This window comes from Peromyscus leucopus, chromosome 1 (assembly GCF_004664715.2).
Source record: "Peromyscus leucopus breed LL Stock chromosome 1, UCI_PerLeu_2.1, whole genome shotgun sequence".
Taxonomy (NCBI): domain Eukaryota; kingdom Metazoa; phylum Chordata; class Mammalia; order Rodentia; family Cricetidae; genus Peromyscus; species Peromyscus leucopus.
In genome coordinates, this window is record NC_051063.1 from 95,910,187 (window position 1) to 95,928,323 (window position 18,137).

The 18,137-nt window shown below is 39.1% G+C and overlaps 1 protein-coding gene across 2 annotated transcripts in view; it reads left to right on the forward strand.

The window, feature by feature from the left end:
- Stk33 (serine/threonine kinase 33) overlaps positions 1-18,137 on the forward strand; it is a 181,062-nt gene that overhangs the window by 91,460 nt on the left and 71,465 nt on the right. For both annotated transcript variants that reach the window (XM_037211668.1, XM_028894607.2), the window contains exons 2-3: positions 16,739-17,107; positions 17,899-18,012. In XM_037211668.1, the coding sequence (XP_037067563.1) occupies positions 16,895-17,107; positions 17,899-18,012 (327 nt within the window). In that variant the 5' untranslated portion in view covers positions 16,739-16,894. The remainder of the gene's footprint in view (positions 1-16,738; positions 17,108-17,898; positions 18,013-18,137) is intronic.

The window sequence follows — 18,137 nt, forward strand, 5'->3', positions numbered from 1 at the left end:
TTTTTCCTGAGAGCTGAGGCTGGTAATGGTGAGGGTCAGCTCCCTCGACCAACACAGGTGGCAGTTTTTTTTTTTAATTAATTAATTTTTTTGAGACAGTCTTACTATGCAGCCCTGGCCTAGACTTGGTATGTAGAACAGGATGACATTGGACTTAGAGAAATCCATCTGCCTGCCTCTGCTTCCTGAGTATTGGGATTAAAGGAGTACACCCAGCCCTGTAGTTTCCTTTTTTAAAAGTATTCATGCCTAAATTCCACCTAAGCTCCCTTAAACAACCACTGACATTAGGGAAAAGCTACCAAATGTAGTCCTACTGCTCACACCAAATCCTTTGAATTTGAAGGGCTGGCTCAGTTTGTCACTCCATTATCAGCATATAAAGAGATGTGATTGGTCTGGGAGCCCAGACGTATGGATTTTTATATTCATTTGTATGGGATTTTTAGAAATAAATTTATAATCATTCTTCCCTAAACAATCATTGTGTTAGTTGTAAAGGATATGAAGTTAGATACAGAGCTGCCAAACAAAAGTGGCTTTAATTTTAATCAGAATTATCAATTTTTTTTGAGATAGTGTCTTACTGTGTTGTTACCCTGACTGGCTTCCAACTCCTGGCTCAAACAATCCTCCTGCCTCAGCCTCCAAAACAGCAGGAACTACAGACATTTATCAGTATGCTTGACAATTATTTTAGGGAGTAAAAGAAAGTGTAATATTAATATTAGTTTTCAAATACTACAGAGGACATTTGAATCTTCACAATAAAAAGGACAATGATTATTTCCTTTTAATTGAAGAGAAAAATCCTTTGGCTCCAAAAGAGAAATCCTCTCTATTGTCAGTTGTCTTTAAAAATCTTGAGCCTGTCAGTAAAATCATATAATCTACTAATAGTGTGCCCAAGGCTTATTGCCTTTCCTTGGGCAACAGTGTTTGCAAATGGTGTGTGCTATCGATTTCAATCACATGCTTCTTCGGTGCCATTGCAGGGCTTCAGAAACTCACCCAATAAATAAATCTGTGGACCGATAATGTCTTTCCCCCAAAACCCAATCATTTGCATAGTATTCCTCTCAATTGTGGTTAAGTTACAATATATATTACCAACATTTTTATTTAATAATCTGTGGTCTTAGCTAAGCTAAATTGTTACCCTTCATATTGAACATTTACATATTTAAAAATTAAAATTCTTATAAATGTGATATTTGAATGTCTTGTGCATTTTTAATTTAGCATAAGACAAGTTGCTTGTGGGTAGTTCGTCAAATCACTTCCTCTGCAGCTCGGCTGCACACAGCTAGAGCAAACTCCCCCAAGGTTGTATTCTAAACTTGCTATGAGCTCATTAGATGATGGTTTGTATCCAAGAATCCATGTAGATTTAGAGATTAAAACTGGCAAAATATTTTTCTGCTGCTAGTATCCATTGGGTTTTGGTAGAGATGCATGGTAGTAATAAATGCCTCCATTTATTGAGAATGCAAACTGTGCCAGGATCTTGCCCAAATTATGCCTTTGTAACAGTCCTGCAATGCAGGCATATAGGCATTACCCTTGTATGTTGCATATGAGGCAGCTGAAAGCATGTGTGTTAAGTAAGACCCAAGAGCAATCTGAGTCTTGGTAAGTCTAGTGCTGGAACTTGGTTTCTTCTTCCCTTAACATCAGCAAGTGCTCTTCAGTTTCTGTACATGTGACATGGAATCATTGCCTCTGACAGTTTCTGGTACTTAATGCTCATATTTGGTTTAAGAATTGAGGGGTTTCAACTCCCAAATGGTAGTACATTGCTCACGATTGATGTGGCTTTATTGACAATGGTGCTGAATTTGAAATAGGAATGTGTATTGTGTGTGTATAAAACAAAGATGTTAATATTTTATCGTGAAAGTTACAGGGGAATTCTTCCTTTGGTTTTTTGTTTGTTTGTTATTTTTACACAAATTAGAAATAAGTCATGTATTTTATGGCACTGAAATATTGGCCTCAGTGAATTTGTCGCTGAATACTAATGTATTAATGTGGCAATAGATTTGGACTGATGGTGCTAGCTGGAGCCTAGTCTGTACACTTTTGGATGTCTGTTTTCAGCAGGCATGCTACTGCTGAGCTTCTGTTTGCTGAAAGTTACTGTAGGCAATTTGTAGCCACTCTGTTCATTCAAGTCTTATTGATTAGTGTCAGGGCTAGACAAGCTGCCTGAAGACTGGGCTTTTGCAGCCATTTCTTTACGGCAGTTCCCTCAGAACAAGAACATTGCATCCTGTTCCACTGTTGGCAGTGGTTGGCGTCTGGTCTGGGTGTTTCCAGGTTCTTGGCATCCTATTTAAATAATTGAAATAAAGTGAATACAAATTCCAAAAGCAAGGAAATTTTATTTAAAAGCAAATTGATAGTACTGATCAGAAACATTGTTAAGAATAATATCTGGCCAGTTGAGTAAGAGATTATGCAAAGGCTGAAGATTATTGCATAGGTCTTTTATAGGATCTAAAAGAAGGAGGGCTTTGGTTCCTATAAGGTATGGTATGGGCAGTTCTGTGTTTTGATGAACAGGTTTGGGTTATATGAGCTTTTGTTTTCTGTGTATATCCTTTCCATAATGTGTTTTATTTTAATCATATACATACACAATTATTCATAGGCTTAAGATAGTAAATAGGGGATTGTCCTTAAAAATTTACTTGGAGGACACAGCTTGCCTTATTGTGCATGTGCCCAAAACTGGTATATGTTGGATTGGACCCCTTACTTTCATACCCAAATATATCTAGAGTACATTTGAATAGGAACTATCCACAAAGGGGGCATTTTTGACAGTTGTTTGGAAAGAGGAACTTATTCCATTGTCCATAGTTGGGGGTCCTAGATTAGTAGAGGAATTGTTAGGAGAGGGGTGTGTGTATAGCCCAAGTCAAGTAGAGTCCCAGGTAGCTAAGCTATTCCCCATGCTTACCTGCATACCTCCTTTTTGTGTCTGGTAGGATTTTTCTCAGTAAAGGCACCATTGTTTAACATTTCCTAGAAATGCTCCTTCCTTTCCATTTCAACCAAGACATAGATTTCTTTCTTCTTTTGATATTGCTTTCAAATGAAAACTATCTTCTTCTACTACTCTGGGGGCACAGGCCCTGCCCCTTATTTTCTCAGACTGGGGAGTTACTCCTTGACTTGTTCATCATGTGAACTCTAACCCATGCTCTTTTAAGATTTGCCTCATGAAACCTCCCGTGGCAGTGCAAGTAAGTAGCAATGATCTTTAAACAATAATGTAGTCAGAGTATAAGGCATTTACAGTGTCGCTTAATTAATCCTTACAACAATCGCATAGACTGGTTAGCATTATTGTCTCCACTGTAAATGGGGAACTGAGCTGATGATAAAGGTTGAATTCAAAACCTTGTCTCTCTTATTCTAGCAATTGATTATTAGTCACTTCCCATTTTCTACCTTTTTTGTGTTCTTTGCAATAATTACTCTCATTAAGTCATTCTTAGTAAGGCTCATTTAAAGTATTTTAGTCATTTTTTATAGTTTTATATGTCTACACAATGTATCTTGATCATATCCAACCCACTCTTTCTCCTCCAGTCTCCTGACCCCCCAAAATTTGTCCCTCTCACCTTCATGTTCTCATTTATTTTTTAATAACCCACTGAGTCCAATTAGTGCTGCCTCTGTGAGCATGGGTAATCAATCTACCAATGGCTACACCTCTGAGGAAACATGACCCCCTCTCTCCCAGCAGCCATTAATTGCCAATAGCACCTCAGCTAGTGGTGAAACCTCATGAATCCCCCCACCCCCCCCACACACATTCACACATCCATGCTGGAATTATTAACTAGCTTGATCTTGTGCATGTCTTATACAGATACCAGAGCCCCTGTGAGTTTATGAGTGAAACAGCCTTCTTATGTCCAGAAGACAGCCTTTCGCAGCCATCTTCCCTATCATCTGCCTCTTACATCCCGTTTGCCTTTGCTCCAGTTGTGCTGTCTGAGACTCACGGGGGTTACTACAGATGTTTCCTTAGGGATGAGCACTCAGCAGTCACATATCGTCAGCACTTTGACCAGTTACAAGTCTGCACTGACTGCAGCCAACTACAAAAAAGTTTTTTTTTCTGATTAAGGCTGAGAGAAGAACTAGTAGGTAGAGATAAAAATATGTAGAAGGCAGCTGGTAACATGTCTGCTTAGCAAAACAACACTAGGCTCTTTGCCTAAGGCCTATGACCTCTCCATCCATATCCCTTGATTTTCTGTTACTGTGATAAAACACCCTGACAAACAGCAAGTTTAGGAAGCAAAGGTTTTGTTCAGTTTACAGTTCCAGAGTTCAGCATGGTGGAGGGATTAGCAGCAGGAGCATGAACCAGCTGGCAGTCAGGCAGCAGACTGGTCACATTGGAGAGTCTGGGGTCTTATATCTAGACCCCACTTCCTGTTCTATTTCCTGTGTGAAAATGAAATAGATAATGAATTTTTCCTATGGAGCAGACCTGGAATCCACTCAGAAACAGTTGGTCACCCTCTCCCAACAGCCATACCACTGTTGTACCTGTGGACACATATCAAAGCTCTCTCTCTCTCTCTCTCTCTCTCTCTCTCTCTCTCTCTCTCTCTCTCTCTCTCAGTTTTATTTTTGTATTGAGTTTTTTTCATAAAATATATTTTGATCATGTTTTTCTTTTCCCAATTCTTCCCAGATTCTCACCACCTCCCTACCCACCCAACTTTGTGTTCTTTCTTCCTCTGTCTTTCCAACAAACAAACCAAAAAACAGCAACAACAACAAAAAACCAAGAAAAGAAAGTCACTGAAATGGTTATGTACTTCTAGATACCTGAAAAACAACTCTTGAAAAGAACATAACTTTAAGAGTGTAGTGTGAGAGCAAACCTCAGAATCAGGTGAAAATTCAGCCCCATTGCAACTAGGCTTCTGTAGGGTTTGGGTGTTTTTCTTTGGAATACAACTACAAAATGAAACAGAGGCTGGATTGTGGTGCACTGTTTTTGATCAGGGGATTTCACAGGTTCTGGCTTTGCAAGTCATATAGCACTGTTATATATGTCATAATATGTACTGTGTTTGCAAGCTCTGAACACTGTTCATAACAGTGATTCACTGTCAATCATCTTTATTTAATGGGAAGAATTTTGCTGAAGATAAGAAAATGAGCTGAAAAATGTTGCATCAAAACTTTTATAACTCTGAAAAGGAACTTTAATTATTTTATGGCCCCTAAGTAAGCAAAATGAAAGTTTATGATGGAATCTATTACTGGCATCACATAGAAGCAATACCAAAGAGCAGTCAGGAAATCAAAGTTCATGTCCTTGCCCCACCATTAGTTGACTTGGGAGAAAGTCATTCATCTTCACTGAGTTTTTTTTTTCAGTCATGAAAAAATGTTTGATTTTTCTGTAACGTGTTTAAATCAGCATAGTACCAAGAAATTTGATCCCCAGCTGAACCATAGAACTTCAAAAGCAACTTCTGTAACAAGATTACAAATAACTGAGTACCAACCAGCCTTGGTGTCACAAATCAAAGGGACAACAGGTGAGTCTGTGAGTGAAGGCTCTGCACAAATCCATCAATTCACTACTGCACTGTACATGGCGTGTAATGTGCTCTACATACACATGCTATGACATTCATTTCCCTTTATTTTATACTAATAACTCTTATCACTTATGGTACCAAGAATAAAGAAAATAATTAAACAAATTAGATAAAAAAAAGAAAAAGAAAATGAGCTGAAACAGTTAATAAATGGGACCTCCTGAAACTGAGAAGCTTCTGTAAGGCAAAGGACACAGTAAATAAAAGAAAACCAACCCCACATCCAACAGAGGGCTGATCTCCAAATATAAAGAACTCAAGAAACTAGATATCAAAATACCAAACAATCCAATTAAAAAATGGGCTACAGAGCTAAACAGAGAATTCTCAACATAAGAATCTCAAATGGCTGAGAGACGTTGAAGGAATTGCTCAACATCCTTAGCCATCAGGTGTGGGGCGTTTACCCACCACCCTCACAGTTCCCCAGAGTTTTCTTGAGCAGCAGGAAATATTAGATAGAAGGATTTATAGCGGAGAATCTTGCAGAGATAAACAGATAGAAAATAAAGGATAGCCTCGAGAGGGCCTGGAACCTATTCCAACGGGCCCCGACTGTCTCTGGTCCAGGGTTTTTATAGAGACGCCAAGGGGTGGAGCAAAAGACCCAGCACAGCCAAGTACAGACCATCTCAGACACCTGCACTCAGGCCCGTGGTTCTGATCATCCTCTATTCGGACCTGCTGGGTAAAGCCACGAGGAACCCGAGAACGGGCTCCCACAATCAGGGAAATGAAAATCAAAATGACTCTGAGATACCATCTTAAACCTGTCAGAATGGCTAAAATCAAAAACACTATTACAGCTTATGTTGGAGAGGATGTGGAGCAAGTGGAACACTCTTCCACTATTGGTGGGAGTGCAAACTTGTACAGCCACTTTGGAAAGCAATATGGCGGTTTCTAAAAAAAATTGGGACTCAATCTACCTCAAGACTCAATGGTACCACTCTTGGCATATACCCAAGGATGCTCAATCATACCACAAGGACACATGCTCAACTTTGTTCATAGCAGCATTATTCACAATAGCCTAGAAACAACCAAGATGCCCCTCAACTGAAGAATGGATAAAGAAAATGTGGCACATATACACTATGGAGTACTACTCAGCAGTAAAAAAATACAATGACATTATGAAATGTGCAGGCAAATGGATGGAACTAGAAAATATCATCCTGAGTGAGGTAATGCAGACTCAGGAAGACAAACATGGTATGTACTCACTCATAAATGGAAACTAGTTGTAAAACAAAGGATAACCAGACTACAATCCACAGCTCTAGAGAAGCTAGCTAACAGGGAGGACCCTAAGAGAGATGCATGGGAATGGGAAATAGATGAAATCTGAGTAACCTGGGGGCAAGGTGTGACAATAGAGGATAAGGGATAGGGGATGAGAACATAAGGGAACAGGATGGTCGAGCTGGAACAGGGACAGAGTGGGAGAGCAATGAAAGAGATATCTTGATAGAGGGTGCCTGAGCTGGCCTACCTCAGTAATCAGATCGATGACTACCCTGTCATCATAGAGCCTTCATCCAGTAACTGATAGAAACAGATGCAGAGATCCACACCCAAGCACCAGGCCGAGCTCCAGGAGTCCAGTTGAAGAGAAGGAAGAGGGATTTTGTGAGCAAGGGACATCAAGATCATGATGGGGAAACCTACAGAGACAACTAAACTAACCTAGTGGGAACTCATGAAATTTAGAGCAACACCTGTGGAGCCTCCACAGGACTGGACTAGACCCTCTGCATGAAGGAGACAGTTGTGTAGCTGGGTCTGCTTAAGGACCCCTTGGCAGTAGGATCAGGATCTATCCCTGGTATATGAGCTGGCTTTTTGGAGCCCATTACCTGTGGTGGGATACCTTGCACAGCCTTGAAGCAGGGGAAGGGGTTTTGCTGAATGTTTTGCTGACTCTCCATGGGAGGCCTTACCTTTTAAGAAGAGGGAATGGGGGGTGGGCTGGGTGGGGGAGAAGGCTGGAGGGGAGGGAGAAGGGAAGAGAGGGGGATCTATGGTTGACATATAAAATGAATAAAAAATTTCTTAATAAAGAGAAAAGAGAAAAAATTATATAGAAAAAACCCCAATTTATCACTATCCTGATTAGTTTTTTGTTTTTTGTTTTGTCACTGATACAACCAAGAGTCGCCTTGGAAAAGAGAGATCAGCCTGTGTCTTTGTGAGGGACTATCTTGACGGTTGATTGATATAGGAGGGAGGGCCCAGCCCACTGTGGGTAGTGCCACCCCTGGGCAGGTGGTCTTGGGTTGTATAAATGAACTAACTGGGCAGGAGCCGGAGAGCCAGCCAGTAAGCAGTGTTTCCCCATGGCTTCTGCTTCAGTTCTTATTTGAATTCCTGCGATCACTTTCTTCAACGATGGAGTGTGACTTGGAAGTAGAAGAAGAAATAAACCCTCTTTTCTCAGAAAAGAAAAGAAAATGAGCTGAAGAGGAAATGATTTCTGTCTTGAAGGAGCTTAGAGTTCAGAGAAGTAGTTTTTGTTGTTAGTTATATTTTATTAATGTTATTTTTCTAAAATTGGTCGTGGCATCGGTTGGTATGTTGTAGGCATTTAGGTGTTGCCTGGTTTGTGGAGTCTGACCCCTCTGAGCTAGGACTCTCATCTTCCATCATGATATTGAGGGTCAGAATGCATTTCTCATATCTGAGTTGGAGCTTATGCCATACGTTTTCTTAGCTAACAAAGTAATTGCATGGAAAATTGCTGTCTTTTGGAAGTTCTTCTCTTGAGTGCTCCTGAGAACATTTAAGATACAGATGACAGGCAAAACCTACAACATTTTATAGTGTATATTGATATTAATAGCGATCTATCTAACAATTTGTACCCACCTTTTTACTCTTTAAAAATATTTAAGTTACACTTGTGGCGTGTATATATGTATGTGTGGGTAGATGTGTGCCTACCACAGCACGTGAGTGGCGGTCCGAAGACAACTTTGAGGAGTGGCTTCTTGCCTTCTACCATGCCGGTCCTGGGGTTGGAACTCAGGCCATTAGGCTTGGCAGCAAGTGCCTGTCCTCACGGAGCCACTCTTACTATCAAACCTATTGTTGTTTGACTTGACAAGAAAAAGCGCGTTCCTCTCCTTTCCCTTACATGTCTTCTACTCGTTCATCATTTCTTTTCTAGCAGGGCCACTTCCCAGCACACTCAGCTTTCAGTTCATCCCTCCCTCCATCTTATTACCACCCGACCCACACGGTAAATCTAAGGCCACACTTTGTTACAGTTGAATTCAAACTGGCTGAGGCAAACTCTGGGACTTGCAACTGGTTTGCTCTGTGGCAGGACAGCACGATTTCCATTGCAATACTGGAACTCCGCAGTAGAGGCGGGCTTCACTGCCATTCCATTCCTGTACACTGGTGGCTACATCTCAGGTCACTCTCAGAAGGAATAACTCATTTTCACAGACTTTAGGGGTAGAAGGAACCTCAAGATGTCCCAGTGTTAATCCTCCTTATGGCTCCCTCAACCACTTGACCTTCCTACATCTGCTCTAGTACCTCTGTTGATTGAGATATCCTACCTTGCATGGTTGACAACTGAATGTTAGGAAGCCCTTTGTGTTAGTTTGAAGTTGCTTGTACGTTCTCCCTAAGCCACAGAGTGGTCTAATCCTTTGTGTCCAAAATCTTCAGCTCCATGAGGAAGCCTTCAAATTCACTCTGAGAAGCCCTTACCCTGTACAGCCCTCTCCTTTCCTTGATGGTTTTCCTGTATTTTTTTTTTTTAAATATGCGTGATTTGTAATTCTAGCTCTTTCTCACAAAATTCACATTCAAATTTTCACTGAGTGCCTAGTGTGTACAAAGAAGGGCCTGTGTGTGTATGAAGTTTCCTGATACTGGTAATCTAGGAGAAAAGACATTGATAACAGGAGAGAGTTGTGTGTGTGTGTGTGTGTGTGTGTGTGTGTGTGTGTGTGTGTGTGTGTGTGAGAGAGAGAGAGAGAGAGAGAGAGAGAGAGAGATTTCTGATTTTATTTTGCTTCTTTAAACCAAGCCTTCTTTTTTGAAATAAAAACTTTAAGATGCATTTATTTTTAATTGTGTCTGTGAATGTGAATGTGCCTATATGAGTGCAGGTGCCCACAGAGTCTAAAAGGTGTCAGACCTCCTGAAGCTAGAGTTACAGGTGATTGTGGATCCTTTGACATGGATGCTGTAAACTGAACTTGGGTTCTCTGCAAAAGCAGTATGAGCACTTAACCACAGAGCCATTTCTCCAGCCCCACCAAACTATCTTTATTAACACTTCTGTTCTACCTTTAACAATCAGTTAGAGACCACATTTGAGACTGTCCTGCATTTTGGAGCTTAATCAGTGAGGAATGTTATGTAACTCAAAATAGAAAGAAAAACAACTAATAGCTCACATCACCCATTTACAATTTAAAAATAACTTACATGTATCTATGTGTGCCTCAGTTAATGTATGTGCACCATATGCATGCTGGTGCCTGTAGAGTTCAGAAGAGGGCATCAGATCCCCTCAAACTGGAGGAGTTATAGTTATGTGTGCTGCCTAATGTGACTGCTGGGAGCTGAACCCAGGTCCTTTGGAAGAGTAGCAAGTACTCTTACCTGCTGAACCATCTCTCTGGCCCCTATTAACCAGTTTTCTAAAAAAAAAAAATCTTTGAAATAATGCAAAATTTAAATATACTAAAAATAATTTTATAAGACAATATAATTTCTGTAGCATGCTTTCAGTGGGATGGTGGACAAGCTGGTGTCTATAAACCTAAGAGTGGCCTGGAAAGCTCATCTGCTTCCTCTCTAGGCTTGTGACTGTGCTAGAAGGCGCAGAGTTAACAGTAAGTGTGCAGTCAGTCACTCTGCACAGGTCAGGCAGTCTGTAAGGCTCTTCTGGACTTGAATAGAACACATTTTTGACTGAATTGACTGACTGTTTAGGTTTCTTGTAGACACAGTCTTAGTAAAGAAAACTGAAAAATTGCTTTTGGCAAAGAAAATTACAGCTAGTTATATCTCATAAAACCATTCTTGTGTTCATTTTCTTGAGGAAATTGCTGTAAGTGTATTTTCTAGGACCAATATGTAAGAAACCTTTTTATGATTAAATAAAAACTCAGAGATTTTCAGTATCAGAATTGTTCCATTGACTTAGCTTGGTTATGAAAAGGAAGAGAAAATCTTTACCCAAAAGAAAACTCATACACTAGCTAAATGTTGACAGGATTTGAATTTATTTGCTTTTTAAAAATTTTTACATATTTCCAGTCTTTGAGGACACATAGAAACAATGTATCAGACTCATCTTTGGCTTCTAATAAATATTTTTGTATTTATGCCCATTTGAACATAATTTCATGATTCTATAGAAAAAGATCTATTAATCTTGTTTACATAAAGAAGAGTTCTCAATGCTTAATTTTATGCCTCTAAAATACAAACATTTGACCGGTCAGACTGTAGATTTACTTTGTTAATAAATCTGTCACATCAATTTATAAATGAGAAAGAAATGTATGTGAGTAAATGTTTGTCCTATTTGGTCTCTTGTCCAGAAATTCTGCATGTAGCTATTCAATCTATTGTTTCAGAATTGCTATGGTAAGAGATAGACATTGCTTTGGCAAATGTGTTGGCCAGTAGGATGGAGAGCAGAAATGAAGCCCCTGGGAGATTCAGAAACTCCTGCTTCTGAATACCTCTGAGCAGTGGGCAAATCAAAAAGCTGGAACAGGAAAGAACTCTGAAGCTCACATCAATGTGGGTGATAGTATGATGCTGCCTTACTGAGGCCTGGGGAACACACACAGGATGTGCTGTCTGAACAGGGGCAGAAGAGGAACTGCTGTTAGACACTCCACATCCATCTTAAGATGGAAAATTATTCATTTACTTAACATACTTTATTGTGTATATTTGAGGTTACAACATAATGGTAGGGAATATATGTATATATCGTGAATATGTTACATATATATATAACATACTTTTTCCATAGTGAAACAGATTAACATATTTATCATCTTATGTAGTTATTGTTTTGTGAAAGAAGCAACTAAAAGTGACTTATTTTAGCAGAATTCCCTAATACAACACAGTTTTATTACCTTTCAATCCCACTGTGTATTAGATCTCTAGACTTGTTTATTCTGCACATCTGCTTTATATCCTTTAACTTTATTTGCCTGTTTCCTCTCTCCTGACACTGTGTTGATCAACATTTCATTCCACCTTATATCTGAGATCTTTTGGCTTTTCACTGCATGTGTACGGGAGGATTTGTGTTTGCCTTATTTCACCTAGTAAACCATATTCTGGATCCACCCATGTTGTGCAAACGGCAGAATTTCCTTCTTAAAAGAGGAATTATATCCACATATCACATTTTTTTTTACCCTTTTGTCTATCCAAAGGCGTTTGGTTTATTTACTTCTTGGCTATTGTGAATGACGTTACAGTATCATGGAGTGCAGAGTCAGTAGGAATCATTAGGAGCTGGTGAACTCCCCCTCTATGGAGACATTGCAATGGCTGACTTGTATGATAGTTCTATTTTTAATTTCTTTAGAAACGTCATACCATACTCCTTGTCATACTGCATACCAGTCTATATTTGCACCAGTGGTGTACTAGAGTTCAGTCCTCTGTACATCCTCAGCAGGATTTGTTACTGCTCGCCTTAAACAAATACATATAGATAGATGTGTGTACACATCTTTGTATATGGGGTGCACAGTCATATGTGGGTTTGCATGAGCACAAAGACCAGAAGACACTCAGTTGTCATCCTTAGGAACACCATCCTCTTCCTTTTAGACAGGGACTTTCAATGGCCTAGAACTCACCAGTTAGTCTAGACTGGCTGGTCACTGAGCCCCAGGGATCCTCTTGTCTCTGCCTCCCTAGCTCCGTGATTACAAACCCGATCGCCATGCCAGCATTTTCATTTGGGTTCATTGAACTCAAGTCTCCAACTCAGGTTTACTAACTGAGTCATTTCCCTAACTAACCTTTTAATGTTTTTTGTTGGTTTGTTTTAAATACCGGTTATCTTTATGGATTGTAATAGTTAGCTTTGTGTTGCTGTGGCCAACATATCTGGCAGGACAATTTGGGGAAGAAACATTTATTTTAGCTCATGGTTTCAGAGGTTTTGTCTATAATTTCTTGTCTCCATGTGTTTGGGCAAAAGCATCATGTTATGGAAGACAACTGTGTGCATCATAGGAGACAGACAACAGAGAACGGGACAGGAAGCAGCCAGGACCCATTCTCTTTGTCCTCCTTCTCTCAGCCCCTTCTCATATGTTTCCTTAACCACCCAAATAGACATTGCATGTCCATGCTACTGCATTTCACATAGGTGTAGAATGATAGCTCATTGTGTTTTTTATTTTTGTTTTCTTTCAATTATTGATGTTGAGTATCTTTTCATATACCTGTTAGCAATTTTTATGTCTTTTTTTTTTTAAGTTTTTTTTAAACTCATTTTTAAATTGGGTTAAAACAAAGGTATTGAACAAGTAATAAAAAACCTTTCAAAAAAGATAAACCTAGGACCAGATAACTTCATACCTAAATTCTACCAAACACTGAGAAATCATAGCCAATGTTTCTTTTTTTATTTAAAAATCTGTTTCATATATTTTGATTATGTTTTCCCCTCTCCCAGCTTTTCCCACCTCCCTACCAACTGAACTTTGTTTTTTTCTCCCTTTCAAATGGCTCCCCAAACCACAAAAATAAAAATAAAAACAAACAATGAAAGACCAATATGATAAAAGAAAGCAGAACGAAACAAAAAGTCCACAGAAAAACCGTGGAGTTTATTTGTGTTGGCCAACTATCTCTGTGCATAGGGCCTCCCCTGGAGTGGGCTTGATGCACTCCATTCAAGACAGCTAATTTTCCTTTTGCCAGTGGGTATCAATTGCAAATAGTTTCTTGGTTATGGATGGGACTCCATGTCCACTTCCCTTCTCAGTGCTGGAACCAATCTTGATTGCCATTGTTTCTTAAACTCTTAAAAAAACAAACAAACAAACAAACAAAAAAACCCAGAATACCTTTAAGTACATTTTATAAGGTCAAGATCAACTTCATATCTAATCTAGACAAAACAAACAAACAAACAAGAAAAAAACTGTAAGAAAACTGTAAGTCACTGTCTCTGAATACAATGCAAAAAAATCCTCACTAAAATGTTAGTAACTGAACTTAGCAACACACACACACGATGACCAAGTGGGAGTCATCTTTGCATGAAAGGCTAGATTAACATTTTCAGACCAGTCACTATGATGTGCCACATTGACATATGAAAGTTAAAAACCACAGCATCATCTCCACTGATATAGAAAAAGCATTTGGCAAATGTTCATCATTCTTTCTGGACAAAAAATTTTAACAGTTCAGGTACAGAAGGGAAGCTTTTCAGCATAGGAAAGGCATGAAGACACTACAGTTGATGTGATCAGGGTGAAGCAACAGTACCTTTCCATTCAAATGAAGTGCAAGGCAGGGATGTTCACTCTCCCTATTTTATAAATTAAATTTTATTTTATTAGAGTGTGTATATGTGTGTGAAAGAGAGAGTGACAGACAAACAGACAGACAGACAGACAGACAGACAGACAGACACACACACACACAGACACACACACACACGAAAGAGGCAGAGACAGAGAAAGAGGGGGGAGGTATGTGGGATGCACATGCCACAGTTTGCCTGTGGATATCAGAAGACAACTTTGTAGAGTTCTTTCACCTTTACATGGGTCCTAAGAACCAAACTCAGGTCACCAGGAGTTACTGGCAGAATCATCTAACCAGCCTACTCTCACCGTTTCTGTTCAACCTAGTTCTGGAAATACTAATAAGAACCAAACAAGAAAATCAGAGTTAGCAGAGGCATTTTTTACTTTAAAAAATGTAGTAAAAAGTTATAGTAATCAAAACAGCAGCTTCTTGACATAAAAACAGGCAAAGCAGTGGAACAGAATCAATATCTAAGAAATAAACCTTGATAAATATAGTCAACTAGGTTTTGGCAAGGACAGTATGGGGAAATGGATAGTCTCTTCAATAAATAAAGCTGAGAAAACCAGATATTCGCATGCAAATGAAATTTGACTTTTACATGTTTCACAACAATCAATTTGCAATACGGAACGTCTAAACATGAGTCCTAAGCTGTGAAACATGTAGAAGAGAATGTAGAGGGAAGCTCCTTGCCACTGGCCTCAGAAGTGACTGTTTGGAAGTAAGATGACAATGCACTAAAGCTTCTGTCAGTAAGAAACAATCACCACAGTGAAAATGGTTATAAACCACCCACCCGAGAAGGGTGTTAGGGTACATCAAACCCTTCTAACTTAGCAGCAGGGATGGAGTATGTTGTTTATGGATTCTGTTGAAAATCTGTGAATATGTATGTTTTTTAAATTCTCTCTCTCTCTCTCTCTCTCTCTCTCTCTCTCTCTCTCTCTCTCTCTCTCTCTCTCTCTCGTGTGTGTGTGTGTGTGTGTGTGTGTGTGTGTGTGTGTGTGTGTGTTGCACATGGTATATTCCTCAGTTGCTTTCCACTTTATGTTTTGAGACAGGGTCTTTCACTGAACCTGAGTAGACTGTTACTCATGGGACTAGCCTGTCAGGCCAGTGAGCTCTGGGGCTCCACCTGTCTCTACCTCCCCATAGCACCAGGCTTACCTGGCTTTGGGTGCTGAGGATCTGAACTCAGGTTCTCATGCCTGTGCAGCAAGCCTCCCCCCCCCCCCCCCCCGCCATAGCTTCACCCTTGTGAACATGCTTTAGGAGTGGTGTTTATAGTGAAGAAACTCAACTACAGTTTAAATTGGCCTTTACACTATGAATACATCTTACAGTTTTTATAAAAAATTTCTGCTTCTCATTGTTAAAGAAAAAAGTGCCATAGCATCATTATTACTAACACATCCATTGAATGATGCCTTATGCATTTGACATGGGACTTTTCTACATCTGCCAAGGAAAAGTACTATTTGCCCTGAACATAAAGGCTGTTATTTGCAGATCTATTCCATTGCTCTGAGTCATTGATGGTTACAGGATTTATACTTATCCTGCAATACAAAGCATTTTCTTCTAGACCCGAAGTTCAATCATAAAATGTATGAAGGAATATTCCAAATTATCTTTGTCTTGATTCATGTACTTGAAAAACAAAGTCAAGCATTTGTAAGATTGTGTTCTCTCTCTCTCTCTCTCTCTCTCTCTCTCTCTCTCTCTCTCTCTCTCTCTCTCTTTCTGTATGAAATTGTCAAAGAACAATTTTAATTAATAAAAATAAACAACTGGTCCTAGGTATCTAAGACTAGAAATACATTTCTTTAGCAAAATAAGGATATTTAATTTCCTATGCTAACAAGTTTATTTCACTTCAGAGGATGAAAGTATATTTTATACCTCCAAGCCAGGTGAAGCTATCTATAAAATACGCTTTTAAAAGTATCTGGACTTGGATGCCATAAAGACAATAATATGCTCCTTATTGCTTCTGCAGGTTTTCCAAGGCATTCTCCAAATGCGCACATTCTTTCTTCCTTCTTCAGCTCAGATCTTTCCAGTTTGCTTCCATACAACCAGTGAGCCTAGTTTGGTAAAATTCTGTACATAACAATACTAAACTTGAGAAAAAAACTTGTACCCATTTATTCCCCTCTAAAAGTAAGGCTACTTTTAATATTGCCTTTGAACTTTAACAATCAAATAGCTTTATAAAATCAAACTATTCCTTCTTTTAGTGAAGTGTATAAGAGATATTTGCTCTGAGGCCATTAGCTAGTAGGCTAAAGCTTAAATCATGAAATCACAGCAATATGTTTGTTCTACACTAACATTTTTAGATTTTTTAAAGCAATAGTTCACCTTAAATACTAAGCTAGGCTTATTGTTGCTGGTTGTAACCATGTTATAGTCTAATTTTCGTTTCAGTATGAGCTTTTCTTGGTGGAGTATTTTGGTTCTAGTTGCTAATTTTCCTGTGATTGTCAGGAAGGTGGTAAGAATTTGCTGAATGGTGCCTTCTTTTCTGCCCACAGCTCTCATGCATGAAGCATAGTGCCTCATTAGTCCAAGGACCTTGTCGACCAGAAGTCGTTTCTTACCAGCAGTCCATCACATCCCTTTGACCTGGTTTTCTTTTTCACAAAGTGGAAACATCTCTTTCAAGTTCTTTTTGTTATAAATTTAAGCAAATGGCTGACCATGGCTTGGATGAAATACCTTCACAGTGCCCCCACTGTGCATCTTCTCAGGCTGATCTCCTTTGTGTGTGTTCAACAGTCAACTCTCCAGTTTTGGTGGTAGAAATGTCACAGACATCGAGTATTGGTAGTACAGACAATTTTACTACACAAGAGAGAAAAAAAGAAAGAAATAGCAGCAGAGAACCTTCTGTGAAAGATTTGGTAAATATTGAAGATTCTACTACACAAACTGACAGCCCATTTTTCATTCCCATCCCTAGGTTCTTCCTTGTCTTACGAGCCCTTGTTAGCTAATTCATTGGCTTCTTGAAGTTCTTAAAGAACTATTTGCTTCCCACAGCAGAGATGAGCAAAGTTGGTTAGTTAAGTGTTTTATGATACTTCCAGTCACTGTCAAAATTATTTCTCAGGATCCCAAACAACTAACATTATTATTCCAGCTCTTAAAAGCTGTTTATACAGGAAAAACTTCTTTTTCAAATTTAACCAAATAGGACTTTTTGATAGTTTTCTTCAACTGATAGAGAGATTTATGACACAGTTCAGGTGACATTGTGGCTTCATTATCTAAAACGAAGCTCTAGTTATCTATCTCAAATATAAAATATACTTTGCAAGGTTGGGTCATGTGATTTTCAAATAATGTAGGATTTCTAATCAAACTAATTTGATTGTATTTATGGGTATGAAAAGCATAGTAGAATGCTGTATTTAATCTAGCACAATTTTGGTGGCAAGAAACACAAGTTTAGGACAAGCCAGGCCCTCATTCTTCACCTGAACCCTCTGACACTTGCACACTCACCTGAAGGGCTCCTTCAGCCTAATGTGCCAGTGACTGGCACTGCACTCTGGATTTGAAAAAGACAGTAAACGATTTTGTATACAGTAAAGACTATGGTATCCATTCAGGCTGATCACAACTAGAGTGCATTATTAATAAGAATGTTACATCTTAAGAGTTATTTTTCATAATTCTCGTTTGGTCCTAGACCACAAGAACTTCAAACCTGGAGAGGAAAAGCTCTCAGCCACAGTGGAGTCGGAGCAATGTCACAGAAGGGAAAGTGCTGCACATAAGAATGGACAATGGAGCCGATATCGAGGTACGCGGGAGCAAGCTGAGGCTGCTGGAGATGGTCAGCTCTCTTCTTTTTAAACATTTTGTTTTTATCTTTCATCTTTTTAACAACATTTACTTATTTCAATTAAAAACTTTCCATGATATATT